This window comes from Miscanthus floridulus, chromosome 12 (genome assembly GCF_019320115.1).
Source record: "Miscanthus floridulus cultivar M001 chromosome 12, ASM1932011v1, whole genome shotgun sequence".
NCBI classification, from domain to species: Eukaryota; Viridiplantae; Streptophyta; class Magnoliopsida; order Poales; family Poaceae; genus Miscanthus; species Miscanthus floridulus.
In genome coordinates, this window is record NC_089591.1 from 60,508,770 (window position 1) to 60,531,140 (window position 22,371).

General features: G+C 43.5%; 1 protein-coding gene across 1 annotated transcript; it reads left to right on the forward strand.

Moving 5' to 3' along the window:
• Window positions 1-1,922: 1,922 nt before the first annotated feature.
• Window positions 1,923-11,510, forward strand: LOC136495964 ((+)-neomenthol dehydrogenase-like). The gene is made up of 6 exons (XM_066491730.1): window positions 1,923-2,008; window positions 2,138-2,381; window positions 2,473-2,529; window positions 2,626-2,736; window positions 8,494-8,577; window positions 8,907-11,510. Exons 1-6 carry the CDS (start codon window positions 1,923-1,925, stop codon window positions 9,285-9,287), a joined length of 963 nt encoding a protein of 320 aa, XP_066347827.1. The 3' UTR covers window positions 9,288-11,510.
• The last annotated feature ends 10,861 nt before the right edge of the window (window positions 11,511-22,371 follow it).

The window sequence follows — 22,371 nt, forward strand, 5'->3', positions numbered from 1 at the left end:
AACGACCACATATTATTCCGTCGTTGAAAAGTTAATGACGGGAAATTGTGTTTGGTCGTTAATTGTATTAACGACGGAGTCTTTAAAGACTATAGACCATATATCCCGTCGTTAATATCACTTTTAAATAACTTATCAAACTAGTGCATAACTAGTTAACTAAACTAGAATTCATCGTCAGCACCGATTTTAACTTATCTATGCCAGCTCGATACTAATTATAGTAACAGATATCAATATGTCATACACATACACATACACCTGTCACATGACCTATCATTAGTGATGAGTCTTTATTGGACCTGATCAACGTAAGCGATGAGTTGTTACTAGCTTATTAGGATGTTCACAGTGACACTGACACTAGCTAATTTCTATATTCGAATTTGTTTAGTTGCTACCGACTCATGTGCTCCTCACTCATATTTTTGAACACCCTGAAATAGATCAGCAATTTTTTTATCACTAACTACTGCTCTCTTCTTTTTCTCTATTCAGAGCAACTCCAACAGATTGGCTATTCTTGTTGTGGATGCTATTTTACGATTTGTATAGCAAAAAATAGATTCCAACAGATGTGCTATCTGACTTTGTAAAATAGGAAACTGACTATCCCTTAATTTTCAGTTGCCATATATAGCCAACTACAGGCGCTGGCTATCTAACTTTGTAAAATAGCAAGGCTGTTGTGGATCCCTTCTTTTTTAAGGAGTTTCATATTTTACAAAATTGCTAAATAACGGAATTTGGTTACTAATTTTAGCCAAACTGTCGGAGTTGCTCTCACGTCACAGGATAGTCCCAACTAGCCAAATAGCTGATTCCTCACTTCTGGGGATGAAACCGTATTTTCTTCCATTTGGAAAAAAAATGCCAAATAGGTGGCCGTTGAGTACGCCCCTAGGGCAACTCCAACAGTTTGACTAAAATTACTAGCCAAATTTTATAGTTTAGTCATTTTGTAAAATAGAAAGCTCCTAAAAAAGAAAAGGTCTACAACAGCCTTACCTTTTCTTGTCTTTAGATAGCTAGTGTCCATGGTTGGCTTATATAACCACCTAAAATTAAAGGATAGCCAGCTTTCTATTTTACAGAACCGGATAGCATATCTGTTGGAGTCAACTTTTTACGATACAAATTCTAAAATAACCTCCAAAACAAGAATAGCGACCTATTGGAGTTGTTCTTATATTATATAAGACCCGTCACCATTATGTCATTATTAATTTAGGGAGGAAAATGTCATCATCTACGTCACTGCGTGCGTCCTTCAGTTATTGCCCCCATGCCGTTGCATCTTACCTCGAGATATTTCCGCCGTTCAATGGACGCCGGCAGCACATTCATTGGTTCTGGTGGGCACATAAGTTTTAGAGGGTGTTTGATTCAGCTACGAAAATTTAGAAGGTGTATTAGGATGATATTGTATAAGGTGTTTGGATACTAATAAAAAAATAAATTACATAATCCGTCAGTACTCTATGAGACGAATTTTTTAAGCCTAATTAATCCATCATTAGCATATGTTACTGTAGTAAAACATTGTCAAATCATGAACTAATTAGGCTCAAAAGATTCATCTTATAAATTAGTCGTAAACTATGTAATTAATTTTATAATTAATCTATATTTAATACTTCATACATATATCAAAATATACTATAAAACTACAAGTTTAGAAGAGACAGCCAAACACCGCTTGCTACGGTGCTGCTAGCGAACCATCCATCGACCGTCCCGTTCTTCGTAAGTATTGCTAACAACCACCGACCCCACCTCGCTAGGCAACATAAATAACCAGCGGCTATACCTGCCGTCCCCATTCTTCGGTCTATTCACCAGTTGGATTTTTAGACTGATAAGCTCGGCTGATATTAATTTATTGAGAGAGAAAAATATCGTTGGCTGACTGATAAGCTCAGATGAGGAATACATCTCTCATCCTGTTGCTCGAGCTCGTGGAGCACAGGCTCGTGGCGGCCGCTATCCCTAGTCCGCACGGCACAAGGTACGTGCCATCCGACGTTTTGTCGTGCAATCCATACAGAAGTGAGTTTCTTAAAAAAAAAATTGGGAGTCAGTAAGCCCGGTTCTTTTTTAGAGAAATAACATGCAGTACTGTCGTATACTTTGGTAGGGTTGCTGTTGTTACCGGCGGGAACAAAGGGATCGGGCTGGAGGTGTGCAGGCAGCTGGCCAGCAATGGCATCACCGTCGTCTTGACAGCCAGGGACGAGAAGAGGGGCGCAGCCGCCGTCGAGGAGCTCACAGATGCAGGGCTCTCCGATGTCATTTTCCATCAGCTGGAGGTCACCGATGCTCAGAGCATTGCCAAATTGGCGGGTTTCTTGAAGGCGCGTTTTGGGAAGCTCGACATCCTGGTAACAAGTCATCTTTCGAGCTTAATTCTCAAGGTTTTGTAGGACCGGTGACTGTGACTGATAAAGCAAAGCCATTGTTTCTGCTTTACAGGTGAATAATGCCGCTATCGGTGGGGTTGAGTCACTTCCCATCGAAAATCCTGCTGAGGTTACATACATGCTCTGATGCTCCGATATGTATTCTAGATTTTCAGCTCGTAGGCCACAATCTGAATTTATTTATATATGTTGGTGCGTGGAACAGATCAAGGGCATGGATGCGTTTCAGATGGCGGAATGGATGCGGAAACAATCCCGGCCGACAAGCGACGCTGCGAAGGCAGGCATTCAGACAAACTACTACGGAATGAAGAAGAGAAAATTTCTTATTTGGTCCTGGTTTAAAGTTATCTTTCTTTCTTGGTCCTGAAACAAAATTTCTTATCTATTTGGCCTCACTCGAAATTTCGTTTTCCAATCTAGTCTTACCGTGAGATCTGTCAAAGTTTGCCGTCGTCGAGTTGTCAGTTTTTATTGAACAGACAGAAATACCCCTAACTGAACCGTGTCTCTCTTTCTCTTCTATCTCAGACCTCTCGGTCTCGTCTCTGTCCCTCGAGTCCGCTCTCTTCTGAAACAAAAAGAACCCTAACCCTAGGTACTGTGGGGCGGCGGCCAGGGCACGCAGGCTCAGCAGGCGGCTGGGCGGGCGGAGGCAAGGGCGCGCGGCGGCCTAGGCTCGCGGAGGCCTGGGCGCGCGGCGGCCTGGGCTCGAGGCGACCAGGGCGCTTGGCTTCCTGGGGTCGCGGCGGCCAGGGCGCGCGACGGCCTGGAGACAGCGGCGACCTCCACTCCCGTCGCACAGTCGCCACCGGAGGCCACGCGCGCAGCCGTCTCGCCACGGTTCGTCTCTCCCTCTACCTCCGTCCCCTCGCTGAGCTCGATTTCTGTTCAATTTTCGCGCTCCCTTCCCCTCGCATCTGACACTCGCGACACGACCCTCCGCGAGTGTGAGGAGGCCGTCCGCCTCGATCCGGCCAGCGGCCGTGCGCACGGCCGCCTCGCCGGCTTAGGCCTCCGGTGAGATTTTCCTTCGCTTGCCTTGTCTGCGCATGCCTGTTCTCCCGCTCTTCTGCACTGGAATGGAATGGAATCGCATCCACAGATCTCGCGTCCTCCTCCGCATTGCTTGCGTGCAAATCCAATATGCTGCTCCTTTTTCTGTCACTTGTCACTTCCTTGCGGCATGTTTATCTAATTTGGGATCATTATAGTTACGGTGCTGATCATTACCGTTTCTTCTCTTGCTTGTTTTGGAAGTAAAAGCTCTGATCCTGTGATTACATGAGAAACATGAGAAAGTTTGCATCTTTATAGTTGGTAGTATGTTGCAGTGAGTTAATGTGGACTTAACATGATGTTCATCACACAATGCAGCTGATATCCTGCTCTGCTCTGTTACCCTTCGTTCAGGTTTCCCTCTTTTTCCCACTAACTTTTCCCGATTGTAGGTTGACCGGCTACATTCCCGATCTCGTGTGTTTGCTCTGTCCGTCGTTTTTCTTCCGCCTCTTGGTGAAGCCGGCCTGGACTTTGGCTCTGTGTGCTAGTGGCCTGCGACGCCAACACGGGTTGAATGGAGCCCGACGGAGGTGCAGACGAGGACCTAGACATTGGAGGAGGTGGTGCATCTACAGTACAAGCAGATTGGCTTGAAGGGTGAGTTAACAATCACTGATTCTAATTTGTGTGTTTGTATAAATGACTTAAGTTTACAATTACTTTGCTCACAGGATGGATCCTAAATCCACTTTTATGCTGAACTTTAAACATCTTGGTAATCCAAAGAAAACTAGGAAGGATCTGAGATGTTTTTGTTTTGAGAAAATTGTGGATAGTGACAGAACAAATTTAAAGGACTTAATTCAATCAATCATAGAGCAATATCCACCCGGTTACATGAAAGTTGCTCATCTTCAATATCATGACCATGTTTTGAAAAGCTTTCCAGAAGTTAAAACAGACCAAGACTTGATGTTAATGTTTGAGAGACACATGAATACAAAGGTTGTGGACATGTTCATAGCATATTGTGATCCTTCTGAGCAATACCATCCTATCACTGAGTGGGATGAGGGTGAGGATGCTTATCTACGAAATCCACAACCAGAGAACGAACATGTTGGTGTAGATGATGAGGGTATGTACAATGAACCTGTAGATGGTTTGGACCTAGTTGTTTATTTTGCCAAAGACAAGGATAAGCAATATGTTCTAGTTGAAGATGATGAGGATGAAGTTGAGTCAGGGTCTGAGTTAGGGAAGTCAGGGTCTGAGTCGGAGTCTGAAATAGAGGAGGCCGAGGATTTAGTAGGAGACGACAATGAGAAAGGTCATGTCCTAGACACATAATATGATAAAGAAGATCCTCCAATGACAGAAGGCACAACATATCTCAACATGGCAACTTTTAAATTGGCATTATCTCAACATGCAATAAAAAATGAGTTTGAATATAGAACTGTGAAAAGTGCACCAAAAAGGTTCACAGGTATTTGTTCAAGGAAAAATGAAGACAAATGTTCGTGGAGGATACATGCTTCAACAACAAAATACAAGCAGACTATAATGGTAATAATCCTGCCATTGTGTACACTTTGCCATCTTATTGTTTAAATGTTTCTAACTACAACATTTCATTTCAGGTAAAAAAGAATTCATTTTAGCATACATGTTCTAGCACGAGAAGAAAAAAGAAGGTAGTGAATGCTACCAAGCATTGGATATGTGAGAAGGTGAAGGACTGACTCATTGATGATGCAACTTTGGGAGCAAAAGCACTGCAGAAGAAACTAAAAGAGCACCACAAGGTACACATTCACTACCAGAGAGTGTATAAGGGTATGGAGCTAGCATTAAATCAGCTTTATGGTAATTGGGACAACAGCTTTGATAATCTATTTAGGTTTAAGTCAGCAATTGAGCAATGTTGTCCAGGTAGTATGGTAATTATTGATCATCACACAGTTAATGAGAAAATCAGATTTAGAAGGCTATTCTTTGCTTTGAAACTTTGCATAGAGGGGTTTCTTTCTAGTTGCAGGCCATATCTAGCTATAGACAGTACATTCTTAACTAGCAAGTACAAGGGACAATTGGCTAGTGCTTCGGGTGTTGATGGCCATAATTGGTTGTATCCAGTAGCTTTTGGGGTTTTTTATTCTGAAACTAATGATAACTGGATCTGGTTTATGCAATTGTTCAAAGATACTATTGGTTCACCAAACAGTTTAGCCATATGTACTGATGCAGGGCAGGCAATCATGAATGGTGTAAAAGAGGTGTTTCCACAAGTAGAACATAGGGAATGCATGTTTCACTTAGTGACCAACTTTAAGAAGAAGTTCCATGGAAAAGTGATTGATGACCATCTTTGGGCAGCAGCTTACTCATGGAACCCCTATGTATTTGAGAAGCATTGGCTTGCAATGGAGAAAGAAAAACCAGCCGCAACCGCATACCTAACGAAATGCCATACTAGGTTGTGGACTAGGAGTCAGTTCTCTACTAGATCAAAGGTAGACTATGTAACCAACAACTTAGCTGAGAGCTTCAATAATTGGATTAAGGAACACAAGTCCCTGAATTTGGATGATTTCTTGGACAAGATTAGGCAATTGTTGACCAAATGGAACCAAAGAAGAAAAATCTCAAGGAAGCTAGATGGCTTGATTCTCCCACATATAATTAAGAAATTAAATGAACAGAGCAAGGAGTTGGAGTTGGAAGTTAAGGAATGCTCAGAGGAAGTGGGGAAGTGGGAGAAGTTACTGCATTGGGGGGTAGTGGCTTCCAGTTTGTGGTAAACTTGCTTGATAGAACATGTTCTTGTAGGCAATGGCAGGTTTTTGGAATTCCATGTAGACATGCCATAGCATCTATTACATCACTTAGCAATGCAGCTCTAGATAACTATGTGGACCCTTATTACTCTGTTGACAAATTTAGAGTAGCATATGATCAATTAATCCTAGCTATGCCTGACAAGACTCAATGGCCTAAAGCAACACATGAATTTTTCATGTATCCTCCACTCTTAAAACCCATTTCTGGTAGGCGAAGGAACCAAAGGTTCAAAGGATGCACTGACAAGAATAAGAAAAAAAGACATCATAAGTGTCCTATTTGTTTAGAGGTTGGGCATCACTGGCATATATGTAAAAAGGGTAATCCAGAAGACAAGAAAGCTCTAGCAGCACTGAGGTAATAAAGTATGTATATATGTTCAGTACCATAGAAGAGAAGAAATTTAAAGATAAGTGGCCCTGACTTGATATTTTCACTTGTAGGGAACCAAAGAAGAAGAAGAAGGCAGCATCTCAATCCAGCATTGTGCCGATGGATGATGAAACAACAACACAGTCCATGTCTTTTCCACCAAGGTTAACTGAAAATTTTGTGTTCATCATTATATGAAAACATGCTTTGAATGTAACTTTATTTATATTTACCATAGCCTTAGCGTGGAACCAGAAACTAAGAAAAAAGGCAAGCGTAGCGCTTCTGAATCTGCAGGATCAGCAGGGTATGATTCTTATTTGTACAAATTTTTTGCTCAAATTTTTTATTACTAAAATCTGAATTTGTAGGAGGAGCCAAAGCATTGAGCCTGCAGCTAAGAAAAAATCCAAACAAGGCACGACTGAATCTGCAGGATCAGCAAGGTACTGCTATTGATTTCTATTGGTTTCGCTGGCTTAGCAGCTTTCTTTTCTCCAGGGAGGTAGTAGGTAGCATGAATGCAATTCAGGCTTACAATTTCAAAGATATTGAGGGTCAGGTACGTATGCAGTGACATATGTCCAAGTTCCAGGCCCTGCAAAAGTCGATTGGCCACCTTACAGCTTGCCATATACATGATTTAGTGAACTACAGGCTACAGCATGGTAGAGATACATACCCCTTTGGAAACATCTGTAGCACATAGCAAGACTCACTTCAACAGGTCAATTGGCTAAGTAAGGATATGGCTGAAAAAGCACATATAGATGAATTATTACCTAATAAAATGCAAAACAAGTTGATCAAGTACACAGTAGAACCTAACAAGCCCAGCTGCCACTCCCAAGCTAACTTTTCTCCAGAAAGCGAAATGCAGTGAGCAGGCAAAATGACAAACAACATGTTCTTGCTGATTTACTAAGATGTAAATTTTATACACAATGAGAACATGTTTCTTATCAAATGCATGGAAATTCGCATAAAAATGGCTTATGAGCAGAATTGATTTTGTCATAGTTTTTAGAGATTAATCAATAAGTTGTTAGTTCTATATAGTATCTCTCTCCAAGTTTAACTAAAATGAATGCCCCATTACATGCATTTTTACAAGTCCAAAAAAGGCTCAAATCAACCTGAACCATCTACAGAGCTTACAAGTGGTGCAGCACCAACATCTAAAACTGTGAAGGCCAAGGCTAAGACAAAGACAAAGCGGAAGAATACAGCTAAAGACATTGCCATAAAGCCGCTGATACTTGATAGCCCGGCGATGGGCACAAGAAGCAAAATATGTAATCCTGTTAGCCCTGCAATGAGCACAAGAAGTAAAAGGAGGCTCAGTTTGTGACTTTTATGTGCCTGCAATGTCGCTTTTAATATGAACTTGATGTATGCGTCGAACTAGTGCACTGTGAAACTGATGTGTGAAAATGATGTATGTGTCGAATACTATGTTGAACTATGTGCTCTGTGCCCCTTTTGAATTTTTAAGATGATGAACTTGTTTAAATTGTGTGCTATGATCAAGTTGACATGATTTAGTATATTTTGATGGGGATCCCATTTTGATGTGATGCATTTATAGCAGTAAGTATCGTCACTCTGATTATTTAAGAGCACAACACTTACTGCAGTTTGGTTCTCTCTTTATACTGAAAGAACCAGAGCTCTAAATGTCTCAGGGGCAGTTTGGTCATTTCATGTGCCACTTAACAGTGTTAGAGTCAGAAGATGACGGTAAGGTCATATTAGAAAACGAAACTTCCAAATGGGTAACAAATTTTGTTTAAAGGCCAAGGAAGAAAGACAACTTTAAACCAGGGCCAAATAAGAAATTTTCTCAATGAAGAATGTGACCGAAACGCTGCTGCCTCTGCTACAAGCCTCCTCCGACGGAGGGGTCGTCAACGTCTCCTCTGACTTCGGCCTGCTGCGCGTTAGTTGTTATGTTCTCTGATCACATAAACCACTTCAAAGTCCATTCCACCAACCTCAGCTCGTCGTACATGTGTGTTTGGTTTGAAGAATGAGGTGATTCATTATTTTTTCACTCCTATTTTTTTATTTGGTTCGTGGAATAAAATAAGTTGATCTATTATCGTCTCATTCATCGTAAGCTAATATTTAGTATATACATAAGAAATGAGTTGATTCTATCAAAATTTATAGAATAAACTTATGATGCATAAACAAACAAAAAGAGATCGAGAGGCTGCTAGATCTGATTGAAACAGGAAGATCAATCTATCTATCTTTCCAATGCAGCATATCAGGAACGAGGAGCTGAAGCAGGAGCTGGACGGCATCGAGAACCTGACGGAGGAGAGGCTGGACGAGCTGCTGGGCACGTTCCTCCGGGACTTCGAGGCCGGTGCGCTAGACGCCCGCGGGTGGCCGACGGAGTTCTCGGCGTACAAGGTGGCGAAGGTGGCCCTGAACTCGTACTCGAGGCTCCTGGCGAGGAGGCACCCCGAGCTGCGCGTCAACTGCGCGCATCCGGGGTACGTCAAGACCGACATGGCCAGGCAGACGGGCCTGCTGACGCCCGCGGAGGGCGCGGCCAACTTGGTGAAGGTGGCGCTGCTTCCGGAAGGCGGCCCGACCGGCGCTTTCTTCGCGTTAGGCCAGGAGGCGCCGTTCGTGTGACACTGCCATGCGCCCAGAATGGCGGCGGTGCACGGCCCAGCGCTAGTGCGCCACCGCCGTTCTCTGACTGCCTGGCGTGCCTGCTAGTGCTATCTACCTGCGCAGCTTAATAGTTAACTAGTCCATCATGCGCGCCATCGCGCGCGCCGGCAAACCAACTGGTTAAGACGCAGGTAAAAAAGATGTCTAATATTTGAACGGAAACAATATCAGGAGAGTACTGTAGCTGTGTTATGCACAAGAGCTGAACGATCGGAGCTTTTTTTTTACCTAACATGGTAATAGTATTTAGAATTGTAAATATGAGATGATTGATGTGGTAGATGACATTTCGTAGCAAAAACATAGGAGCCAATGCAATAAACTATTTCAGGTCTTTACACTACATGAGAAATATTCTAAAGCTTCTGTTTTTACACTGACCATGAAGCATGTTTTTTTCCGTCTAGAGTCATATAGAGATTAGGAACTGGAAGAAGTAAATGGCATTTACCTTACCCGTGTATTTGCGTCTTCGTGGCCTACACCCATGAATTCTGCATTTAAGCCATCAGACATAGATTTAGTGTTAAGTCTGGTACAACAGCTTTGTGAAAAAACATTTTTTGAATAAAAATAGCCAACCTGTGAAATTCGATGAGGCATGTGAGCTTGGCTGAATATTGTAAATCCATATAGACACAACTAATTAACTATTTGCAGATGTTAACATCGTACCCTCTTCATTTATACAGAATGTTTAATCTCTTGCTAAAAGAAATATAACACCTTCATAATCCACAAGATCGTGCTACCTAGATACAGCGTAAACTACCTTTCTGTCCTGTTTCAGAAGGAAAGAGGCTTGCAAAGCTGGTTAATCTACTACAAAACTAAGCATGGTAAAATCCCTGTAAAAACCCAACAATAAAGGCATATCATCTCTGTTGCAAAGATACTCTTCTGTACTGACTGACTTGTATCACCTAAAATGTTATTTCTCTTGTAGTAAATGACCTGTATGTTGTAATGCAATTTCAGTGGATTCATAAAAGATTGCAAGTGGTATGAGTCCAGTAAATTTGTTATACATAGGACCTTGGGGTGTTTGGGTACATAGAATGACTGAGTGGTTGGTATACAATACTAGGAAAAAAAATGAGGATTCATGTAAACAGGTGTACTAAAGCAACAACCACTTGTTCATCAGCTGATATGTATCAGATTGTGAGGCACCCTCATTCGTTCAACTCTACTACCCCATCCATTCCAAATTATAAGATGTTTTGGAATTTCTAGATATACATTGTTTTTGGTATGCAGTTAGACACACTGTCTAGATACATAGTTATGGCCTAGGCATTTTAAGGAAAAAACGACCCTGATATTGCAGTTCATCTAGTAATAAATTGTTTTCCTAGTAAGCCGAACCGCTAATACATCATTGGCAATGGGGTGTGTGCTCAGTAATAGAACAACCGATAAATCGTATGAAGCAAAGACATCATTGACAATGGATGTAAACTGAGTAACAACTGAAAGAAACGTGCAAGTAATATAACGACAGTCACCACAAAGGCACCGCAAATAGCAAGCCTCATTGAAGAACGAAATAATTATATAATCATCACAGCAAAATTCCATTGTCTCAGTCTTTAACGAACCATCATCGCACAATCCTGAAGCCTCAGTAGATGGCATGAATGAAACAATTAATCATCAACGTACGACCTAGGGAATAGCAGACTGTTTCTGTGCGTAGCCCCTAAACTGCATACTTAACTAATCATGAAATGGAGCAAAGCAGTGTACAACGCCCCAAAAAAATGAGAGAGAGGTAAGTAACGGTACCTTTTTTGTGGGAACCATAGAATATGAATCACAGACCGAAGGCAATGCATAGGTATGGCCTAGGAATTAAAGGGGAAAAAATTTACATTGAAGAACGAAATAATTATATAATCATCACAGCAAAATTCCATTGTCTCAGTCTTTAACGAACCATCATCGCACAATCCCGAAGCCTCAGTAGATGGCATGAATGAAACAATTAATCATCAACGTACGACCTAGGGAATAGCAGACTGTTTCTGTGCGTAGCCCCTAAACTGCATACTCAACTAATCATGAAATGGAGCAAAGCAGTGTACAACGCCCCAAAAAAATGAGAGAGAGGTAAGTAACGGTACCTTTTTTGTGGGAACCATAGAATATGAATCACAGACCGAAGGCAATGCATAGGTATGGCCTAGGAATTAAAGGGGAAAAAATTTATACTGAGCATGAAGCATGTTTTTTCTCTCTAGAGTCACATAGAGATTAGAAACTGGAAGAAGTAAGGAAATGGCATTTACCTTATCCGTGTATTTGCGTCTTCGTGGCCTACACCCATGAAATCTGCATTTAAGCCATCAGGCATAGATTTAGTGTTAAGTCTAGGTACAGCAGCTTTGTGAAAAAACAATTCTGGAATAAAAATAGCCAACCTGTGAAATTTGATGAGGCATGTGAAGGTGGCCGAATATTGTAAATCCATATAGAAGCAACTAATTAACTATTTCCAGATCTTAACATCCTACCCTCTTCATTTATACAGAACGTTTAATCTCTTGTTAAAATAAATATAACAGTTTCATAATCCACAAGATCGTGGTACGTAGATACAGAGCAATCTACCTTTCTGTCTTGTTTCAGAAGGAAAAAGGCTTGGAAAACCGGTTAATCTACTACAAAAATAAGCATGGTAAAATTCCTTTAAGAAAACAACAATGAAGGCACATCATCTCTGTTGCAAAGATACTCTTTTGTACTGACTGACTTGTATCATTAAAAATTGTATTTCTCTTGTACTAAATGGCCTGTATGTTCTAATGCTATTTCAATGGATTCATAAAAGATTGCAAGTGGTATGACTCCAGTAAATTTGTTATACATAGGAGTGTGGGGTGTTTGGTTAGAAAGAATGACTGACTGTCTGGTATACAATACTACCAAAAAAAATGAGGATTCATGTAAACAGGTGTACTACAGTAACAACCACTTGTTCATCATTTGATATGTATCAGATTGTGAGGCACCCTCATTCCTTCAAGTCTACTACCCCATCCATTCCAAATTATAAGATGTTTTGGCTTTTGTAGATATACATTGTTTTTGCTATGCACTTAGACACACACTGTCTAGATACATAGCTATGGCCTAGGCATTTTAAGGAAAAAATGAGGCTGATATTGCAGTTCAGCAAGTAATATATTGCCTCCGAACTGGTAATACATCACCGGCAATGGGGTGTGTGCTCAGTAATAGAACAACCGATAAATCGTACGAAGCAAAGACATCATTGACAATGGATGTAAACTGAGTAACAAATGGGAAAAATGTGCAAGTAATATAACTACACAGTCACCACAAAGGCATCGCAAATAGCAAGTTTCATGGAAGAATGAAATAATTATATAATCATCACTGCACAATTCCATTGTCGCAGCCTTGAATGAACCATCATCGCACAATCCCCAAGCCTCAGTAGATGGCATGAATGAAACAATTAATCATCAACGTACGAGCTAGGGAATACCAGACTGTTTCTGTGCGTAGCCCCTAAACTGCATACTCAACTAATCATGAAATGGAGCAAAGCAGTCTACAATCCCCCCAAAAAATGAGGGAGAGGTAAGCAACGGTACCCTTTTTTGTGGGAACCATAGAATATGAATTACAGACCGAAGGCAATGCATAGGTATGGCCTAGGAATTTAAGGAAAAAATGACCCTGAAACCGTAGTTCAGCAAGTAATAAATTGGCTTGTTAGTAAGGCCAACTGGTAATACATCATTGGCAATGGGGTGTGTGCTCAGTAATAGGACAACCGATCAATCATATGAAGCAAAGACATTATTGACAATGGATGTATACTGACTAACAAACGGGTAAAAATGTGCAAGTAATCTAAGGACACAGTGGCCACCAAGGCACCGAAAATAGCAAGATTCATGGACGAATGAAATAGTTATATAATCATCACTACACAATTCCATTGTCTCAGTCTTTAAAGAATCATCATCGCACAATCCCCAAGCCTCAGTAGATGGCATGAATGAAACAGTTAACCATCAATGTACAGGTAAGGATATCAGTTCTGCATAGGAGAACAACAGGAGACGATGGACACTGGGCGACCTTGGTCGCTGCAGGCAAGAGGGGGGGCACGATCCCCGTAGCGAGGAGAGGGAGTTTAGGGAAGGGGAGGGAGAAGGGGAGAGAGCGCACGCTGCTGTTTAGGGTTTGGTCCATACCTAGGTTTTGGCCGACGAAAGTAGCGCAGGCTCCCCGACTGGAGGAGGCATTGAGGAGCCCACGGCGGGCTTGGGCGGGCCGCTCCCGATGCGGCGGGCGAGTTTGAGGTCCGGTTGCAAGGCGAGGTCGAAGGAGCTGCATCCCGCGCTGGATCCGGCTGCTCGCCGCAGATCCACCGCGTCCGTTGGCTGCGGGAGGTCGACGGCGTGGTCCAGCCTCAGATCGGCTGCCAGTAGGGGCCTCGCGAGCGGCCGCTCCAGATCCACCTCCGAGGTTGTCGACGTGACCTCCCCGTCGTCATGCACGGCCACCACGGAGGTTTCTCCACCGCGAGAGGCCTCCGGGGCGTCAGGGCGTCCGCTGGGTGGCCGCGCGGCCGTGGGGACGACCGGCGACGGAGGGCCGAAACCCTAGGCCGCGCGACCCGACGCGTCGCGTCGCGGGGAGGAAGCGGCGTGGTGGTGGTGGTGCTGGAGGAGGAGGAGGAGAAGGAGGAGGGAGGTCTCCGCCGCGCGGATGGGGGGCCACCGGCGAGGTCGTCCCGCGCCGTCGCGTGAGCCGCTCCGCGAGCCGGTAGCGAGGGAGGGAGAGCGAGACAGAGAGCGGAGAGGACGAGGCCGTCGGGGTCGGGGAGAGACGGGGCGGTTTTCGTCGCGGGGGCGGTGACTGTAGCGAGTGGCTAGGCGTAGCCTGGACGGTCGATCGCCGAATCGGACGGTGGGGGGATTTCGGGGCGACGTGGCCACCCTGAGAGGCGGCCAAACCTCCCTGCTGTGATAGTAAGAAATTAATTTGCTGGCGTGAGACCGCGAATAAAGGATTGCTGCTGCTTCGGTAATAAAATCGCCCAGATGTCGGATAAGTGTGTTTTTTTTTGGCTAGTCTGAACTTAGAACCGTGCAGAGTCTACGCCGTAGCAGTAAGGCTTACGGTGTGTTTAGTTGGGTGAAAGTTGGAATTTGGGTTACTGTAGCATTTTCGTTTTTATTTGGTAAATAGTGTTCAATCATGGACTAATTAGGTTCAAAACGTTCGTCTCGCAATTTCCAACCAAACTGTGCAATTAGTTTTTTTTCGTCTACATTTAATGCTCCATACGCGTATCGCAAGATTCGATGTAATGGATACTGTAGTATTTTTTTGGGATTTTAGGGTGACAACTAAACACGTGCTTATTGGGCATTATTGGTGCTCAGCGGCCGCGAGCATTCATAGTGAGCCAGTGAGGCAGAGTGCCGTGACGAACTGACAGCAAATCTGCTGCCGCACGCGGGTCAGCGGGTGGCTGTCACCAACAGGCTGGAATTTCAGGGAGGAGAGGTTCTCACGCGCGTCTGGACGCTGCTGCGCCTGCTGACCTAGGGCATGTTCAACCCATAGACGGAGTCTGTTTTCTAAGTGTCTCGAACTTATCATATAGACAGATATAAAGACAGGTTATATAATCCATAGATGAGGGTCCGTCTCTAAATTGTTTAATACATTTTTTATACCATCGGTGGTGAAGGCGCTCCGAGTCGACGGCTCTTGTACAACGCGAGCCAAAGTCATCTGTAAACGTTGGAGCACGAGCCAACATTGTCCTTTCATGAAGCGACGATGCTGCTGTCTCTAAGCTTTGGTAGGGGGCTCTGTGAAAAAAACCAACATTCAGACGGGGTGAAAGGACCCGTTGTACGTGCCCTTATGCGTCTACCCGCGTGCTTCGTGCCCCGCGCCTGCTGTTACTGCTGGGTCCACGTGTGCTGCTGCTGTGCCTACTGGCTTGCTACGTCTCGAATGTGCTACTGCTGTGCCTATCCACGTGCTTCGCGCCACGCACCTACAGTTGTTGCTGGGTCCGAGCATGCTGCTGTTGCGCCTGCACAAGAGGGCATGGGGCGTGGGGGCCGTCCAGCTACATGCGAGAGAGAGGGTAGGAGTACAGCGCATGTAACCATGTTGATTCCGACTGCATGTTTCACCGTGGAGGATCAAGCCTGGTGGTGCAGGGGCGTCTGGTTATATGTCCGCTGGTTGCTGGCCTCGTTCTCGCGCTCTGCATGCGCGCATGTACTTTGACCAGCGAGTGTTTGACCATCTAGGCACTGACCCACCATTACATGAACGTTCAATTGTTGGAGCTGGTCCGTATGACAGAGATAGGCAATGCTGGAGGGGTGCTTACAGCGCATGCGTGCCCACGAGTCAGAGTGCGTGGGGAGCATCACCTGCTGAAACATACTGAAACCAGGTGAAACAATTGAAACATACATTTACAACATATGTGTATAACCACTGCAACATATGTAACATCCATGTAAAACACTTGCAACATACGTATGAAATCGGTAAAATATTTGGAACATACACTTGCAACATACATGTATAGCTACTGCAACATATGCAACATCCAGATGAAAACATGCAACATTAAGACGAAACGGCTAAAACATTTAGAAAACACACTTGCAACATACGTATATAAGTCACTATGACATATGCAACATCCAGGTGAAAACACTTGCAACATACAACAGTTGAAACGTTTAAAAAATATATATGCAACACACGTGTATAGTCATTGCAACATATTCAATACTAGATCTACTTTTGTAATATCCAGATAAAATATATACAACATAAATCTGAATCACATGAAACATATAATTTCAACGTGTGTCATCGACTTGTTGCCGTCCAATAAAGGCTCATCGACGCGAGCGATCGCAGCGCAAGGCGCGGGCGGGGTGCGCGGCATGAGGCGGGTCCTGCGTGAGACGTGAGGCACATGGGCGCTCGGTGCGAAGCGTATCGGGCACGAGACACAATGCACAGGGGCGCGCGGCACATGGTCCCGTCCTGATGAAAGCGTCTAGACTTTTTTTTAATAGTGGGTCAGTCAGACCTAATCCGCAGGCTCAGGGAAGACGGGCGTCCGGCCGGACGGACGCTGGTAGAGTGCATTTCGTCATAATAACTGCGATCGCTTGAGTACAACGGCTTTTGTAAGTCACACGAACCGTTTCTACCTGGGCTGAGCCCCTACGCCTACTTGGACCAAGCCCAGTACTCAACCAAAGGATATCGACACAATGCGCGCCCACGCGGTGTCTTCAGCGACGCAACGCCATCAGCCCACGGCCTGTTTCCTGATAGTGGCAGGCCGGAACTTGAAAACTGACAGCATGCCAGGGCATCGCGGGCTGCGGCAATTTGCAGTGGCAAACCGAACCACACGTTCACGGTGAGTATTTTGTAAACTCAAAGCTTTTTAGTTCTCGTGTCTAAAACCAGATCGGCAGCTTGTAATCCTTGATAAATAATTTCTCCCACGCTCTGATTTTCTCAAACTTGTTCTCCGTGGCTAGCTCGCTATCATGGTAGAACGAAGTAATTGTCATTTCGATGAATATATCATGCATGATGAAGCGATAGAAGTCTACTATAATATCTTTTTTTTTGAATTTTACTATAATCTTTTTTATACATTTTTCATCAAAAAAGTCTCCGGTGCCATGCTTTGTATTCTTAACACCTCGAAACTCTTGCTGAATTTCCCAGATAGCACGTGATTCCGCGCAACAAAATATTACTGTAGAACACTGTTCAGTGGTCTAGAACACTATAGCAAATAGAAAAATGGCTGACTCCGTCTAGAAATGAACTGCGAGAGAGACAGAGAGAGGAGCTGGAGCCCTGAAGGAGCTGCATTTTGGGGCATTCTCCTGGCTCTGCTACAGTACTGACACCAGAGCAGGGAGAAAGCCCCTCCAAACCGGTCCTAAGAAAACAACGTATCATATGTGACATGGCTTGCTTCCTAAAAATATCAATTTTAGGAAAATTTTGAGAAAGCTTTTCTCCTTAAACATTTAGCTTAAATTCTTGTCTCACAAAAATTTCACTGCACATTCAAATCAGTTTTTCATCACAATTTTTAGCTAAAAAGGTTACAAAAACACTTAATCTGATTTTAACATGGAAGGTAGATTAAAATGAAAAGAAAAAAAGAAAGGAAAAGATTGAAACCAGCGATAGACAAATAGAAAGTAACAGAGTTAATTTGACCATGCCATCAAAATTGACATATATTTTGACATCTGCCAAAATTATTCAACTATTTGAAACCGTACCATCATAATACTTGAGAAATTGGAACTATGCCATGCCATACAATGGGGACATGGTTGATACATTTTTTACGTGAACATTGTTCATATAGCTTTTGGTTAACCATATGGCTAGATCTATTACTCACATGCTTGGAGGCTGGCTTATGCACATGGAGAGGGAGGATAAAATCTAGTTTTTTGTGGGGTTGCTGCTATTTTTTTGGGCAATTTGATGTATTCATGATGATATATTGTTTTTAGAAAAATAAATAAATAATTTTATGCAAGCTATATTCAAGACACAATATTGACTATGGTTTTGGGCATTGCTACAACATAAAAGACACAAAGTAGAAGATTTTGTTGGCAAGCAAAATATTGGAAGTTGTCAATTTGGATGTATTTGGAAGAATAGATGGCAAAGTACGATAGCGGTCCATGCTCAGGCGTAGCAACCTTATTGGGTGGAGGGGTTCTTGGGTGAAAGCCTTGCTCGGCTTTATGCCGATGACGCATTAGCACCATGTCCATCCTTGGAGGCATTGTTGTGAGGTCCCTTCTCTCTCTCTGAGGTTTTTCACTGGTTGAAAAGCCACTACGTTGAAGGAGATCCTCTGTTGTGCCTGCGTTGTTCGTCCTTGCCAGTAGTGGTGGTTGGTGACTGGCTTGGCTGGAAGCGGTCTGTGAAGACCGGCGCGGAAGCACCTGCTCATGCTTGCCAGTGATCAGGACTGCTTCGGCAGCGATAGCTAGCTGAAGGCGTCTTCCTGCGGTAGTTGTTGTGTGAAAGCTAGTTTGATTTTGGTTAATTGATGAAACCCTAAGTGCTAACCTAGTTTATCAAGATGATCATGAAATAGGTAGCACTACTCCAAGTGATGAAGCAATGACGAAGATCATGACATTGGTGATGATCAAATGCTTGAACTTGGAAAAGAAGAAAGAGAAAAACAAAAGGCTCAAGGCAAAGGTATAAACCATAGGAGCTATTTTGTTTTGGTGATCAAGACATTTAGCGAGTGTGATCACATTTAGGATTGATAGCCGTACTATTAAGAGGGGTGAAACTCATATCGGAATGTGGTTATCAAAGTGCCACTAGATGCTCTAATTCATTGCATATGCATTTAGGATCTGGTGGGGTACTAACACCCTTGACAAAGTTTGTGAAAATATGCTAACACATGTGCACAAGGTGATACACTTGGTGGTTGGCATATTTGAGCAAGGGTGAAGGAGATAGAGTCGAAAAGGAGTGAGTCGCGCTGTTTACAGAGTGACCGAACACGTCCGGTATTCGGCGATGTACTCAGCGACCGGACGCGTCCGGTCACCACACCGAACACGTCCGGTATGATTCAGTGTTCGGCAGTGAAGTCGATCAGACGCTGACAGCGTCCGATCCGGTGTGACCGGACGTGTCCGGTCGTCCATGGGTGCTTACTGTACTCGACCGGACGCTGAGGCTCAACGTCCGGTCAGTCTCTACAAGACGCATTCGGTCGGCCCTAGAGGCTTACTGGACTTGACCGGATGCAGCGGCTGAGTGTCCGATCATTTGTGACTCTATGTCCGGTGTGAGCGTCCGGTCATCGGTAGAATACGCGGCAACGGCTATGATGATTTGTACCGGACACATGGTAGTCTAAGGCTACTGGACATGTCCGGTATGCCGACCGGACGCGTCTAGTATTCACGACCGGAGCGTTCGATGCTGTGTCCGGTGCAGTGTGACCGGAGCGTCCGGTCGACGCGCAGTCAGCCCATTTTTTGAGCCAACGGCTCTATTTGATGGGGGCTTCTATTTAAAGCCCCTTGGCCGGCTCAAGCTATAACTCTTGCACATTTTCATTGACATAGCAACCTTGTGAGCTTAACCAAAGCACTCCCACTCATCTCCATCATTGATCCATCATCTTTGTGAGATTGGGAGAGAATCCAAGTGTATTGCTTGAGTGATTGCATCTAGAGGCACTTGGTATTCGTGTTGCACTGTGGATTTTGCTTGTTACTCTTGGTGGTTGCCACCACCTAGATGGCTCGGTGCAGCGGTGGAGGATCGACATAAGTTGGTGATTGTTTGTGGCCGCCTTCGGTGATTGTGAGGAGAGTTGTACCTTCCCCGGCGGAGTGCCGAAAGGTAACTCTAGTAAATTGCTCATGTCATTGAGTTACCTCACTTGTGGGTAGGTTCTTGTGGTGTCCAATCGTGTGGACGAGGTTTGTGAAACACCTCTTAGCCGCCGAACCACCAAGTGTTGGTCGACACAACTGGGGACTAGCGTGTTGACAAGCACGTGAACCTCGGGAGAAAAATCGGTTGTCTCTTGTCATTTGCATTCTCTCGGTGATTGGCTTAATCTTCATCTTGTGATTGGTTCATCCCCTACACAGAGGTATAATCACCCTACTCACTTATTTACATTCTTGCAAACTAGTTGATACAAGCTCTTTAGTGTAATTAGAATTGAGAGCTTGCTTTATTATTTACATTCATCTAGTTGAGCTCTTTAGAGTAGCAAGATTGAGAGCTCTTAGTGAGTAGTTACATAGCAAGTTTGGGTGCCTAAGTAATCATTGCAACTAGAATTATTGGATAGCTGGCTTATAACCCTTGTAGAGCTAGAGCAAGTTTGCATTACGCTATTTGTTATACTAATCAAATTGCTCTAGTTAATTTAGTAGATTTTTAAATAAGACTATTCACCCCCCTCTAGCCATATTAGGACCTTTCAAGTGGTATCAGAGCCGTGGTCACCGTTTGATTGAAGGCTTAACAACCTCGGTGTCAAATTATGTCTCAAGTTGTGTTCAACCATGTGGAGGGGGGGGGGCAAACCATCATTCTTTGATGGTACATGCTATGGTTATTGGAAGAGAAAGATGAGGATGTATCTTGGTTCAATCAATGATCAAGTATGGAAAGTGACCGAGAATGACTATGCTATCATTGATCCTGATGATCCAACCAATCAAGATAAGATCAACAAGCAATGTAATACAATGGCTCTCAACACCATATGCCATTGATTCTAAGGTGTTTGAGCAAATCAAGGATTATAAAAGAGCAAATGAGATATGGAAGAGATTGAAGGAAATATATGAGGGCACACCGGCGGTGAAGAGTGCCAAGTTGTACATCCTCAAGGATAAGTTGATAAGTTTTAAGACAAAGGATGATGAGAGTATTCCGGAGATGTTCCATCGATTGCAAGTCATTATCAACGACTTGAAGGTATTGGAAGAGAAGATCAAGGATGATGATGTCTCCCATCGATTCTTGATGTGCTTACCTCTAAGATTTGAGATGTTAAGATTGCTCGTCATAAGAGGAGAATTGAAGGACATTATTCCCAACCAAGTACTAGGTGATGTCATGACACAAGAGACATACCGTGTGGAAAGGGAGGGGAATGACAAGGATGACAAGAAGGAAGAAGAGGACAAGAAGAAGAAGAAGAAGAAGAGTATAGCATTTAAGGCTAGCTCATCATCATCCAAGAACAAGGGAAAGTCTAAGAAAGAATCAAGTGACGATGATGATCTTAGTAACATTGATGATGAAGCCATGGCCCTATTTGTGCGCAAGATGGGCAAATTCATGAAGAAGAAGGGATATGGTGTAAGAAAAAGAAGAGATCACACCAAAAACAAAGAATATGTGAGAAGATGCTACAATTACAAGAGCCTCGATCATGTTGTAGCAAATTGTCCCTACAATAGTGATAATGATGAAGATGAGAAGAAGAAGCACAAGAAAGATAAGCATAAAAAGAAGGAAAAGAAGGAGAAGAGAATGTCCTTCCAAAAGAAGAAGAAGGGTGGATGTTATGTGGTCACACGGGATAGTGATGACTTTTCAGGATAGTGATAGCTCTAGTGATGATGACAAGAAATCTATCAAGAGAGCACTAGCAAGCATCGCCATCAATAAGAAGCTCTCCATCTTCGACACTCTATCGACATGTCTCATGACAAAGCCTACCAAGGTAAAATATGATGAGAGTGATGATGATGAATGTGAAAGTGACTCTTGTAGGAATGATAATAATGATGATGATGATGAGAAGGAGGAGTACTCCAAGGAGGAGCTCCTGGACATGTGTGAGCAAGTGCACGCTTGCATGAGATGAAGAGAAAGGAGTGCAAAGAATTGCGCAAGAAAGTAAAATTTCTTGAGCAATCCTTTGATGAGCTCAATGCCACTCATGAGGGACTAATGGATACCCATGAGAAGCTTGGCAAAGCTCACTCTAAGTTTGAAAAGGCTCACTCCTCTCTCATTGAGCAAGTCAAGAAGGAGGAAACCAAGAAGGAGCAAGTGATAGTAACATGTGATATGGGACTAACATGTGATCTTATTGATGAATCTTTTCATGAATCCATTATTGTTGCTCTCACTAACACTTCTTGTAGCACTACAACGTCCACTTCACCTTTGAGTGATGGTCTCACTTGTGATGCCTCACTTATGGTGGAAAGTGAGAACCTCAAGAAGGAGGTGAATGAGCTCACTCGTGCCTTAGGCAATGCCTATGGTGGAGAAGCCCACTTACTAAAGTGCTTGGATAGCCAAAGATTTTCTCTCAACAAAGAGGGAATTAGGCTATACCCCCTAAGAAAGGCAAGGCTGGCCTTTATCACTCCCAAAGCTAGCTTTATGAAGGGCAATAGGTTCGGTTTTGCAATAGATGCAAGCAAGTTGGACATATAGA